The sequence below is a fragment of the Orycteropus afer genome, unplaced genomic scaffold, assembly GCF_000298275.1.
Source record: "Orycteropus afer afer isolate SDZICR_OR568_19922 unplaced genomic scaffold, OryAfe1.0 scaffold00093, whole genome shotgun sequence".
Lineage (NCBI taxonomy): Eukaryota > Metazoa > Chordata > Mammalia > Tubulidentata > Orycteropodidae > Orycteropus > Orycteropus afer.
The window spans coordinates 3,796,081-3,809,059 of NW_006921680.1; the positions used below are offsets into that span (position 1 = coordinate 3,796,081).

General features: G+C 38.8%; 1 protein-coding gene across 1 annotated transcript in view; it reads left to right on the top strand.

The window, feature by feature from the left end:
• The window catches only part of ELL2 (elongation factor for RNA polymerase II 2), a 94,078-nt gene that overhangs the window by 63,003 nt on the left and 18,096 nt on the right, over window positions 1-12,979 (top strand). Inside the window, exon 4 of the mRNA XM_007942544.1 lies at window positions 5,217-5,380. Within this exon, the coding sequence (XP_007940735.1) occupies window positions 5,217-5,380 (164 nt within the window). The remainder of the gene's footprint in view (window positions 1-5,216; window positions 5,381-12,979) is intronic.

Consider the following 12,979-nt stretch of genomic DNA (forward strand, 5'->3'; position numbering starts at 1 on the left):
CCCTCCTCTTCACCATGCATGATATCCTTCTCAAGGGAATGGTCCCTTCTGACAACATGACCAAAGTAGGTGAGACAAAGGCTGGCTGTTTCGCTTCCAAGGAACATTCTAGCTGCACTTCTTCTTGGACAGATTTGTTCATTTTTCTGGCAGTCCGTAATAATTTTAGTATTCTTTGCTAACACCATAATTCAAAAGCATCAACTCTTCTTTGGTCTTCCTTATTCATTGAACAGCTTTCACATGCATATGAGGTGATTGAAAATACCATGGCTTGAGTTAGGTACACCTTAGTCTTCAAAGAGACATCTTTGCTCTTCATCATTTTAAAGAGCTCTGCAGGAGATTTGCCCAGTGCAGTACATCATCTAATTTCTTGACTGCTGCTTCCACTGGTTTTAATTGTGGATCCAAGTATTATGAAATCTTTGACAAGGTCAGTCTTTTCTCCATTTATCGTGATGCTGCTTATTGGTCCAGTTGTGAGGATTTCCGTTTTCTTTGTCTTGAGGTATAATCCATACTGCATACTGTAGTCTTTAATCTTCATTAATAAGTGCTTCAAGTCATCTTCACTTTCAGCAAGCAAGGTTGTGCAGGCTGTATATCTCAGGTTGTTACTGAGTCTTCCTTCGATCCCTATGGTATCTTTCTCTTCATATAGTCCAGCTTCTCAGAGTACTTGCACAGCATACCAATTGAATTAGTATGGTGAAAGGTTACAACCCAGACACACTCTTTTCCTGATTTTAAACCATGCACTATCCCCTTGTTCCCTTCGAATAACAGCCTCCTTGTCTATATACAAGTTCCTCATGAGCACAATAAAGTGTTCTGGAATTCCCACTCTTCTCAATGTTATCTATAATTTGTTAATGATACACACAGTTGAATGCCTTTGCATAGTCAATAAAACACAGACATCTTTCTGGTATTCTTTGCTTTCAACCAAGATCCATCTGATAGCAACTCTGATGTTCCTCGTTCCATGTCCTCTTCTGAATCCAGCTTGTACCTCTGGAAGTTCTCTGTCAATATACTGCTGCAACCATTTTTGAATTATCTTCAGCAGGATTTTACTTGCATGTGATGTTAATGATATTGTTCGATAATTTCCACATTCTGTGAGATCATCTTTCTTTGGAATGGGTACAAATATGGATCTCTTCCAGACAGTTGGCCAGGTATCTGTCTTCCAAATTTCTTGCCATAGATGAGTGAGTGCCTCCACAGGACATCAGTTTGCTGAAACATCTCAATAGATATTCCATCAGTTCCTAGAGCCTTGTTTTTCACAAGTTCCTTCACTGTAGCTTCAACTTCTTCCTTCAATACCATTGGTTCTTGATCATATGCCACCTCCTAAAATGGATGAATATCAACCAGTTCTTTTTGGTGACTGTGTTTTCTTTCCATCTTCTTTTGTTGCTTCCTGCATCATTCAATATTTTGCCCATAGAATCTTTCAGTATTGCAACTTGGAGGCTTGAATTTTTTCTTCAGTTCTTTCAGCTTGAGAAATGTCAAGTATGTTCTTCCCTTTTGGTTTTCTAACTCCAGGTCTTTGCACGTTTCATTATAATAATTCACTTTGTCTTCTAGAGCTGCTCTTTGAAATCTTCTGTTCAGCTCCTTTATCTTGTCATTCCTTCTATTTGCTCTAGCTACTCTCCATTCAGGAGCTCTGGTAGCATAGTGTCTAAGGCATTTGACTGCTAACCAGAAGGTTGGCAATTCAAACCCACCAGACTCTCCTCAGAAGGAAAGTTGGGCAATCTACTTCCATGGTGATACTGCCTCGGAAACCCAAGGAGGGATAACTGTAAGTCAGGTCCGACTCAACAACACATAACAACAACAACAACAACTCTCCATTCAAGAGCAAGTTTCAGAGTCTCTTCTGACATCCATTTTGGTGTTTTCTTCCTTTCTTGATGTTTCAATGACCTTTTGCTTTCTTCATGGACGTTATTCTTGATGTCATCCCACAGTTCATCGGATTTTTGGTCATTGGTGTTCATTGTGTCAAATCTGTTCTTTAGATGATCTCTAAATTCAGGAGGGATATAATCAAAGTTATATTTTTGCTCTTATGAATTTATTTTAATTATCTTTAGCTTTATTCCACAGTCTACTCTTGGCCTCATTTTGGCTGAAGCTTCTCCATTGCCTCTTTCTACAAATATGGTTGCTCTGACTTGTGTATATTCCATCTGGCAAGGTCCATGGGTATAGCCACCATTTATGTTGTTGAAAATGGGTATTTGCAGTAAATAAGTCATTGATCTTGTCAAATTCTATCATCAAATGATAATCTCCAGCATCATTTCTATCACCAAGGCCATATTTTCCACTACTGGTGGTTCTTCGTTTCCACCTTTCACATTCCAATCACCAGTTGTAATCAATACATCTTGATTGCATGGTTGGTCAGTTTCAGACTACAGAAGTTGGTAGAAATCCTCAATTTTCTCATCTTTGGTTTTGGTGGTTGGTGCATAAATTTGAATAACAGTAGTATTAACTGGGCTTCCTTGTAGGCATATGGATATTATCCTATCACTGACAAGCATTGTATTTCAGGATGTTGTTGTTATGTGCCATTAAATCAGACCTGACTCATAGCGAACCCTCCTTGGGTTTCCGAGGCAATTTCACTATGGAAATAAATTGCCCAAACTTCCTTCCAAGGAGTGGCTGGTGGGTTGAATTGCCAGCCTTCTGGTTAGCAGTCAAGTGCCTTAGGCGCTACTCTACCAGAGCTCCTGTATTTCAGGATAGATGTTGAAATATTCTTTGTGATGTTGAATGCCATGCCATACCTCTTCAATTGATCAGATGGTTGTCTGATTCAGAATGGCCCAAATCAGACCATGATCACAGGGGAAATCGAGTTCAATTGGCATAACATACTACCCAAAAACATTGTTCCACATCCTACGTGGTGAATAGCGACTGGGATCTTGAAAGCTTGCAAGTGGCCATCTAATTGCAACAACGATGGGTCTCTCCTCATCCAGAGCAAAGAAAAATGAAGAAAACCAAAGACACATGGAAACAGTTAGTCCAAGCGACTGGTACACCATGCCATCCTTAGCCTGCACAGTTATGAGACCAGAAGAACTAGATGGTACCTGGCTACCTCTGTCAACCACTCAGAGGGGATCTATGTAGGAAATCCTGGACAGGATTAGAAAACAATGTGGAACAAAACTCAAAATCATTTAAAAAAAAAAAGGGGGGGGGGCCAGGTTTGCTGGTCCATTAGAGCCTAATGGAACCTCTGAGACCATGGTCCCTAGCTGCCCTTCAGGTTTAGAATTGAACCCACTCCTGTGGCTTCCAGCCAAACAAAAGACAGGCATATGAGCTGAACATTTATATTAGGTAGATACACTCCTTGGAGAGATCAATCATGGAAGAATAGAAGGGCTTCTTATGCACAGGGAGACAGCTTGAGGGGCAGGAGTGCATGGGAGGGAAGGATACAGGAAAGAGGTAACTATGGGGAGGAAGTGAGAGGGGAACTGTTGCATTGTGGAAAATTGCAGTCAGTGTTATAAGACAAAGTGTATGTGAGCTGCTATATTGAAAGTGAGTTTACTCTGTAAACTTTTACCCAAATCACAACTTTAAAAAAAGCCCAAACCCCAGTCCATTTTAGCTCACTAATGCCTAAGATATTGATCTTTATGTGTTCATTGCCCTACTCCAGTTCGAATCACCGCTTCCTACCTAGAAACCTTCAATAGCCTCCTAACTTTTCTTCCTGCTTTCACTCTTGTCCTTTTCCCTTCTCTTTTCACCCATATACACTCCATCGATACTCTTCTATTTTGTAAAATGGAAGATATTTTCTTTCCCTTGTTTGCAGCCTCTGTTAATCTTTAAGTCCAAAATCTATACATGACCTCCAGAGCCTTCAGTGATGTGATTCTCATTCCTTCTTCAACCTCATCTCGAATTGTCCTTTCCAACTGTTTTTCCTTGGCCAAATTGAAAATCTTTTCCTGTTTCCCCCTGGGCCTGCCCAGGTTGAGTATCCTCCCAAAACACGTTCCCTTCCTCCCACTTCTGCATTCATCTTTCTGGGTCAGCTTGGGCATCACTTCCTGTGAGAAGCTTTTGTCTTGCCCACAAGGCCAGGTGAGGTTCCCCTCCTGGGTGGTCCTTGGACTCCTTCTGCCATGGCATTTACCACACTGGGTTGTCATTTTCAGATTACTCATCCTTGTCACTCACTAGTCAGAGAGCACTATGAGGGAGGAACTCCTTGTATCTTAGTCTTTGACCAAGCCTCTATTCCTGATACATTGCCTGGCGTGCAGTCACTGCCCAATAAATATTTGTGAATAAATGGACTAATTTTTTTTAATATATTGCATTTGTAAAGACTCATATTAGCAGTTGACAAAAATTTTATCAATCTTTATTTGTTAGAAACATAACAAAGCTACAAAATTATGTTTGGAAAGACAGTATCAGAGCAACAGTAGCAGTCTCATTACTTTTATATTCCTGCTTTTTTAAAGACCATAGTACCAGCTATGGCTGTTACTGTGACCCCCAGTATTAGCAAATGACTTTGAAACAGAGCGACCTTCATGGGCACTGTATTCATTATGGTTGAAATAAAAGTTGTTTTTAAATATTTATCCAAAAATCTGTTGTCCAATATTTTCTTCAATGTTTGCTATATGAATAGGTCAGCTACACAGAAACTTAACAGAGGGGTAAATAAAAGTTCTAGAAGTTATTAGGAACTTTGAGTGTAATAATAAAGTAAGCTCCAGTGTTTATCAGTATTTTTGCCTTAAAAGTAATATTAATTAAAAATTAAAAGTAAACAGTTTAATGTTCAGTGGTAGGTAATTCTTAAAAATAGCTGACTGTTAAATAAAAGTGAAACTGCAGCACTGATTGGTGCTCTGGGCTTACCCGTAAATATTGATTTTTTTTTTCATAAATGTCAGAGAAACTCTCTTGGGGAGAGAGCTCATTTCACCCATTGTATTAAGAATATGAACAAAGTTGTAATATAAAATGAGGTAGAAGATATTATATTTGAAATAATCTTTACATAAAAATTATTAGTAGTGTTTTAGGATTTCAAACTTCCATAATTATTTGCTGATTTTAGGATTATACAATTCTTGCTTGCCTTTACTGTGCAAAATGAGGGTCATCACTAACAAAGCCACTGTCTTACTTGACAGCTCTGGAGCCTCCCAGCTCAATTGCCTGGGATTTATACAAGATAAAATTACAGTGTGTGCAACAAACGACTCATATCAGATGACACGAGAAAGAATGACCCAGGCAGAGGAGGAGTCCCGCAACCGAAGCACAAAAGTTATCAAACCCGGTGGACCATATGTAGGTTTGTATAGCTAGCTTCCTACCTCTCGCTGATTGATTGGAATAATTCAAGATCACTGTAGGTAAATACCTGGTAATGTTAACTTACTAAAAATATAGTAATTTGTTTTCAGAATATTTGGGGTAGCATGGTAAAAGAAAAAAAAAAAATCATTTGTTCTCTTTAGACTGCTGGTAAATGATGAACAAATTCAACCATTTTACTTGTATCCTAAATCCTGAATCCTCTGTTGGCTATTCATTATTTTACAATACTGGGATCTGGTCAAGTTACTCTCTGAGATTGTCATAGTCCTGCTACCATTGTGTTTTCTTGGTCACTAGATGATATCACTTTTCTTGTTTTGTACGGTTATTTTTTACAGTAAAATCTATTAGTAGAATTTATAATTTCATAACCTAATTGTTGCACATTTTTCATATGTTTTCAGAAGATCTTTGTGTACACCAAAGAATATTTATTGCAAAAGTATAAAATGTGTTTATAGCAAAGCATTAGCATACTTCTTTGGCACCTCAATTGTGATGCCATTTATAGATCCTCATCTACATCCAGGTAGTGTAGTGCCTAAGGCATTTGACTGCTAACCAGAAGCTTGGCAATTTAAACCCACCGCCACTCCTCAGAAGGAAGATTAGGTGATCTACTCCCATAGTGATACTGCCTGGGAAACCCAAGGAGGGGTCGCTATGAGTCAGATTCGACTCAACAGCAGTGAGTTTTGTTTGGTTTTTCATCTACATCCATCCATTAATTAAGAGACCACCTCATTCCCATCATCTTTATCATCAGTTCACTCAAATGCCCATCATATTGAAGGGAAGAAACAAGATCAGACCAGCAGCATGAGTCTGTCCTTATGAACAGTGACCCTAACAATTTTAAAGACTTGATCACAGTGACTTGTATCAGAAATAGAATTATCAGGAGTGAAGATGAGCTCTGTGAGGCCTTGGACTGTTTGTATAACACAAGTCACTGTATAGCAAATAATGAAAGGATATGAATTTGCAAATTTAAATGCTCTCAGAAACAGTTTTTTAAAGAAACAAACCCCTTAAACAACATCATTCCATGCTTTGATATAATTCTACTTCTATATTTTCCCATTGCTGATCCAGCTACAATACATTCAAGCTTTGAGAAGGTCTACCAGTATCATTATTAAGTATTTCTTTGGAACAGAACCAGTGCTCCTGGGACTTAGTGCTTAGCTTAGATACATTTAGTTTGGTTTAACAACAATTCATGGCTTCCCTAGGTATCTGTACCCCTGGGGCCCAGTTCCCTGCCCAATAAGTTACCAGCAATAAGAATTTTCACCTTCCCTTTACTGCTGAGTGAGGTAACAACTTCCCACCTTCTTTCTTCCTCTTTTACCTTTATAAGTAACTTGATTAATTTTCTGTGCTAATGGGCTAAAGGAGCTGGACTATATGAAGAAAAACAAGGCATCATGATTGGAAGGAGACTTATTAACAATCTGTGATATGCAGATGACACAACCCTGCTTGCTGAAAGTGAAGATGACTTGAAGCACTTACTGATGAAGATCAAAGACTACAGCCTTCAGTATGGATTGCACCTCAACATAGATAAAACAAAAGTCTTTACAACTGGACCAATAAGCAACATCATGATAAATAGATTAAAAGATTGGAGTTGTAAGGGATTTCGTTTTACATGGATCCACAATCAATACCCGTGGAAGCAGCCTTGAGAAATCTGATGACATATTGTACTGGACAAATCTGCAAAAGACCTCTTGAAAATATTAAAGAGCAAAGATGCCCCTCTGAAGACTAAGGTGTGCCTGACAGAGCTGTGGTCTTTTCAGTAGTCTCATGTGCATGTGAAAGCATGACAGTGAATAAGGAAGATCAAAGAAGAAGGGATGCTTTTGAATTGTTGTGCTGGTGCAGAATACTGAAAAAATACCATGGCTGACAGAAGAACAAAAAAATCTGTCTTAGAAGAAGTATAGCCAGAAGCTCCATAGAAGCAAGAATGGCCAGATTTTATCTCATGTACTTTGGTCATATTGTCAGAAGGGACCAGTCCCTAGAAAAGGATGTATCATACTTGGTAGAGTAGAAAAAAACAAAACAAAGCCCGCTGCCATCAAGTCAATTCCGACTCATAGAGACCCCCATTGTGTTTCCCAGGCGGTAAATCTTTAAGGAAGTAGATTGCCCAGTCTTCCTTCTGCAGAGTGGCTGATGGGTTTGAACCACCAGCCTTCTGGCTAGCAGTCAAATGTCTTAGGCACTGCACCACCAGAGCTCCTTTTGGTAGAGTAGAGGGTCAGTGAAAAACGGGGAAAAAGACCTTCAACCAGGTGGATTACACAGTGACTGCAATAATGGACTCAAATTAGCAATGAGTGTAGGGGTGGCACAGGACTGGGCAGTGTTTTGTTCTGTTGTACAGAAGGGCACTATTGACTCAGAACCAACTTGATGACACCTAAAACAACAACAATGGGCTAAATTTCAGATTGTTTTTAAAATGCACAAGATCTGGTGCACATATATTTAAGTAAAATCTGTGAATTATCTATACCTGTTGCTTTGAAAGTATTTTCTTTTTCACTCTGTCCAACACCACCATTTTATATACAGTGAGGCAAGTTTGTTTGTTTCCCAAAGGAATAGAAGATGAAAGCCATCAAAATCATATTTTTCCTCCCAATATAACTAGCTAAAAATACTCACCTTGATTTATTCTAAAGCTTAAAAAACAGAATTGATTACTACACTTTTCCATTGAATGATCCTTGATTGTCCCTATGTTCATGTGGAGTTTTTGTTGTTGTTGTTTTGATAAGGTCAGGTACAATTCATTTCTATCATATTTGGCAGAATTTTTGACACTTAGAATCCCACAGACCATATATTCCCTTATGGTACTGGGACCTATAGAACTTGAAGGGTTTCTTATGGGCAATACAAATTTATAAATATATGCGGGGGACATTGAAAATTTGAAGTAATCTAGTCTAATTCTGAACCACATTGCATTTATACCATTCTAAGAAGAACTTGCCACCCTCTCTCCATACATATGGTCCCTCTCTCAGCCCTGCAGTAATTTCTGCCAGCCGTGTTCTGTTCACCCTTTTCCTTTTCGATTTGTCCTCCGGTGTCCTATCCACTCACCATCCCACCATAGTGTTAAATATTATCTTAAATATTGTCCTTAACCTCTTCAGCCTCTTACTCTCCAGGCCAAATAGCCCTAGCTCCTTTTAACTTTTCTTCATATGGCCTGTATCCCAACCCTTTAATTATTTTTATTGCTCTTCTCTGGACTGTTGCCAGTTCTGCATCTTAGAGTTGAAAACTGGACATGCTACTCTTAGTTAAAAAAAAAAAGTCTGACTGGTTCTGAATTCAGGGGAGCAAAAGAATCTAGTATCTTGATTGGCTTTTCTATCTTTTGAGGGGAGGTTACTGTTCTTTATTATATCATGTTTTGGTGTTTTTCTTTTAACCTTATCCATTGCTAGTTCTTTACCATATGTTTCCTTCTTGGCAGCTCAGTTTGTATCTTCCTGCTTTTTTCAGTATCTTAAAACTATATGACTTATTCAGTCCTTTAAAATGCTAGTCGGTCACCCTTCAGTTCTAATTACCTACCACTTATTGAGAGCTTGCTCTGTGCAAGACACCATTTAACACCTTACATGTAGTCACCTAAATTTCATAGCGCCCCTATGAGGTTGGTTGTGATTCTTATCTCCATTTTGCATATCAAGTTACTGATACCAGCAAATAGCAAGTAATTTGGATATAGACTTACTAACAAACTGTGTTTTATATTTAAGATAATGTGAAGGTCCTTTAGTTCATACTTGAATATATATATAAAATGAAACCAAAAGTTCACCTATACCAGTTTAGAGGTACCTACAAAATAAGGGTTCTTTCAACAGAGTCAGCCTAGATGGAGGACAAATGGGAACAGTGCTGGTTCCAGTGTGGTATTGTGGCATTATGCCAGGCCAGGCACTAGCAGCTGAACCAGGGCACAAGCCCAGCTTAAGGGGATGAAAATTATGCTCCAAAGGGTCACCTACCTGATCACCCCAGAATGAGTTTCTGCAGACCTCTTCTGGGCTTGGGGGGAGAAAAAAAACTTACGTTGCCTGTAGAGGCTTTAACCTGGAAAACCTTATTATTATTTCTTCAGTAATATTTCTACTTCTAGTCATACTATTTATACAGTAGTGAATGTTGTTATATTATGATAATTTCTTCCTTTTGTTTAAAAATAAAATCAAATAAACATCACTAATCACCACTATTTCATTTTACCAGTGCCCTAAGTTTGCTCATTGACTTTTACCTAAATTCTGAAATTCAATTGAATTACAAATTTTTATACATGTTAATATTTATTTCCAGAAAACTAAACCAAACCCACTGCCATCAAGTCGATTTTGACTCATAGTGACCCTGTGAGACAGAGTAGAACTGCCATATAGGGTTTCTTTATGTAAATCTTTGCGGCAGCAGTCTGCCTCATCGTTCTCCCACAGAGCAGCAGGTGGGTTCAAACTACTGACCTTTTGGTTAGCAGCCAAGTGCTTTAATCACTGTACCACCAGAGCTCAACATGTATTTAGGTATGTAAAATTACCAGCCAATCTGATTTCTAGGATTCTCTCTCCCATTTTCCCAACCTCTGTCCCCATCCTTCTTATTTTTAATGAGTTAGCACATTTGAGTGCCCTTGGACAAGTCATTTAACATCTATGGACTTCAGTGTTCTCAAATATAAAGTGAGGGGTACTTGAACTAGCTAATATCTAAGCCCTTTCATAGATTTTTTTTGTGACTTTTGTGTATGTGTGTGTATAGATAAATAATAACTTCTGAAAAATTTATCACAAATGTCAAATGGTAAAAATGAATGCCACTGCAATTTAAACATGACAGCGTCACCTCATCATCATTGCCCTACTGGTGTTTTTAAAGCCTTGGTCAGTGTTGCCAAGGTTACTGGTCAGATTCCACAGAACAGAAAAACTACTACTGAAGACAGCCACAGTCACCACTCTTTCTGATATAGTTTTAACATCTTCATTTCAGATTGTATACCATTAGACTGAAGGATAAAGACTTTTGCCCTCTCATATTAAGTGGCAAAGCTACAAGAGGACTCCTTGTTATGAAACAAGGAATCAGATATAGTCCCAGATTACCCAATCCTGCCAGACCCACTGCTGCTGTTTATATAAGGAGCCCAGGGAATTGATTAGCAGTTGGGTCTGGGAAGAGAATTAGGTTCTCCCATAGGCTTTATTAAAAGCGTTTTTCTGAGGCAAAAATAAAAATAAAAGCCTTTATTCTGCCTATTTTGAACTTGAATTTTCCTGCTCCACATTTTTCCCCCCTTAGCATCTCAGTTCTGTGAATAATTCTATCACAGATGTTTTCTTCATTGACAGTCAGAGAACTCTTTCCTTGTTGAATAGGCAGAAAAAGGATGGGAAGGGAGTGAGCAAGTGATTTTTTAGTGTAACTCAGTGGCCTACTCTGGCTGGGTTGTTTTAGCATTTGGAGAAATGAGTTATCCCATCACTGGCTGTTTGAGAGAAAAATGAGGTAAAGGTAAAGTGAGTGTATGAGAGGTTAGAGGACTCATGGGGAGATGACAGCCTAGTAGTAGTAGTGGTAAGACTCTACCCCTGTCCTTTCCTTGACCAGACCCTAGTTTCACATCAGGCATTATACTTATACCCCTCTAAAGTAGGAGCTCTGGTAGCATAGTGGCTAAGGCACTTGACTGCTAACCAGAAGGCTGGCGGTTCAAACCCACCAGCCACTCCTCGGAAGGAAGGTTGGGCATTCCTACTTCTGTAGTGATACTGCCTCGGAAACCCAAGGAGGGGTCGCTATGAGTCGGGGCCGACTCGATGACAAACAACAACAACAACAAAGGACAAAGTTAGCCCCCTTATTTTTCTGCACTATGCCTGCTTCCAGGTTGGGTAAAGGTAAACCCAGAAGAGCTTGAAAGCCCTCCTGAGACAGAAATCAGAGGAACAGAAGAGGTAGGGCAGCCTGAAGCACAGTGGCAGTACTGTCACTTTCTGTTTATATTTTTGTTTGCTTTCCTAGTTAACTTGAATTCATTCCAAATGACAAGTCATGGTGTTCTGGAGCTTAGCTCAAAAGCATTCTCTGCCTACCTCCTGCACACAAACCCTCAAAAAAAGAGAGAAAAGTGCTCCACAGTCACCTTGGTTTGGGCTAAAATGAGTTAAAACACATTTGTCTTTTCAGGACTTGGCTAGGGGAAGGTAATGTGGAGGTTCTATTATTTCTTAAACTTTTATGACCCTGGTCCTGTTTTCTGTTTGTTTGTTTGTTTTTCATAAATTCATATTAAAATTTTAAGGAACATTACAGTTTGTTAACACTAATGTGATTGAGAAATAGTGGATTGGAAGATTTGCACTTGCCACATTAGAAATTTCAATGTATCTTGAGACTCTGGAAGCCTGGCAATGTGGGAAAACATGGACCAGATTGATCCCTGTTCTTCTACTTAATTGATTATCGAAAACTGAGTTGAAATCCCCTGGTGAACAAAGCAGTTGCATCCTTGCTTGTATCAAGCTTACTGCCTAAAATGAAGCAGTGACAGACATTAGGCATTTGTTCATGAAATCTTTCCTGTATGCAAAGAAGTACAACTAAGAAAATTTGGATAGAACATTCTAAATGCTAAGTGAGCCCTTTACCATTTGAGCATATCCCATTGAAAGCCTCAGTTTTGTCTTCTGTAAAATGGGAATCAATGTGTACCTTGTCATGTTGCTGTCAGACTTAATCAGATGTATGTAAAGCTCTTAGCATGGTGCTTCTCACATAATTGGTACATAAGAATATACTGTTCCATCTGACAATAATCCACCTGACACCAATCCGTTATTAAGAAAAATAGAGAAACTTAATAGTTTTTCTCAGCATTAATGTTGAGTTCCTTTGTTGTGTGATATTTTGATCTGATGTTTGAAAGAAGATTGGTCAATCTACTTCCATAGTGATACTGACTCAGAAACCCAAAGAGGGGTCGCCGTGAGTCAGATTTGACTTGATGGCAATGAGTTTGGTTTTTTGGTTTTGATATACTCAGAAGATTAAATAGAAGAGCTGGCAGAGATTTCATGAGAGCATTCATCCTCTCTGCCTTACTCTACGTAGAATTGTGTCAAAACAAATAGCCTCTTTTCAGACCTGGGGATCACAACATGGATGACATGACTATCTAATACTCTCCTGCCCCATTGATCTCATTTCATTCCACACCACAGCACTTGGAAACTGATTTTACTTATTCATTGTTTTAAGTTGCTAGTCTTATGTCTAATGCAGTTGCTCTGCATTGTGATTTCTATTTTTAGCCAGGGGGCATAGAGTTGGGGGTTTAGAGTATAGTAAATAAGCTGGAAGATCCCACTTCAGAAATCACAGAATGAGAGTCTTGTGAAGTTTCATTTTAATTTCTATTCCTTTAGCAAGGAATACTTACCAGTGACCAGTGTTAACAGTGACTGCAATACACAGGTAGTAGTATCCAGATCACTTG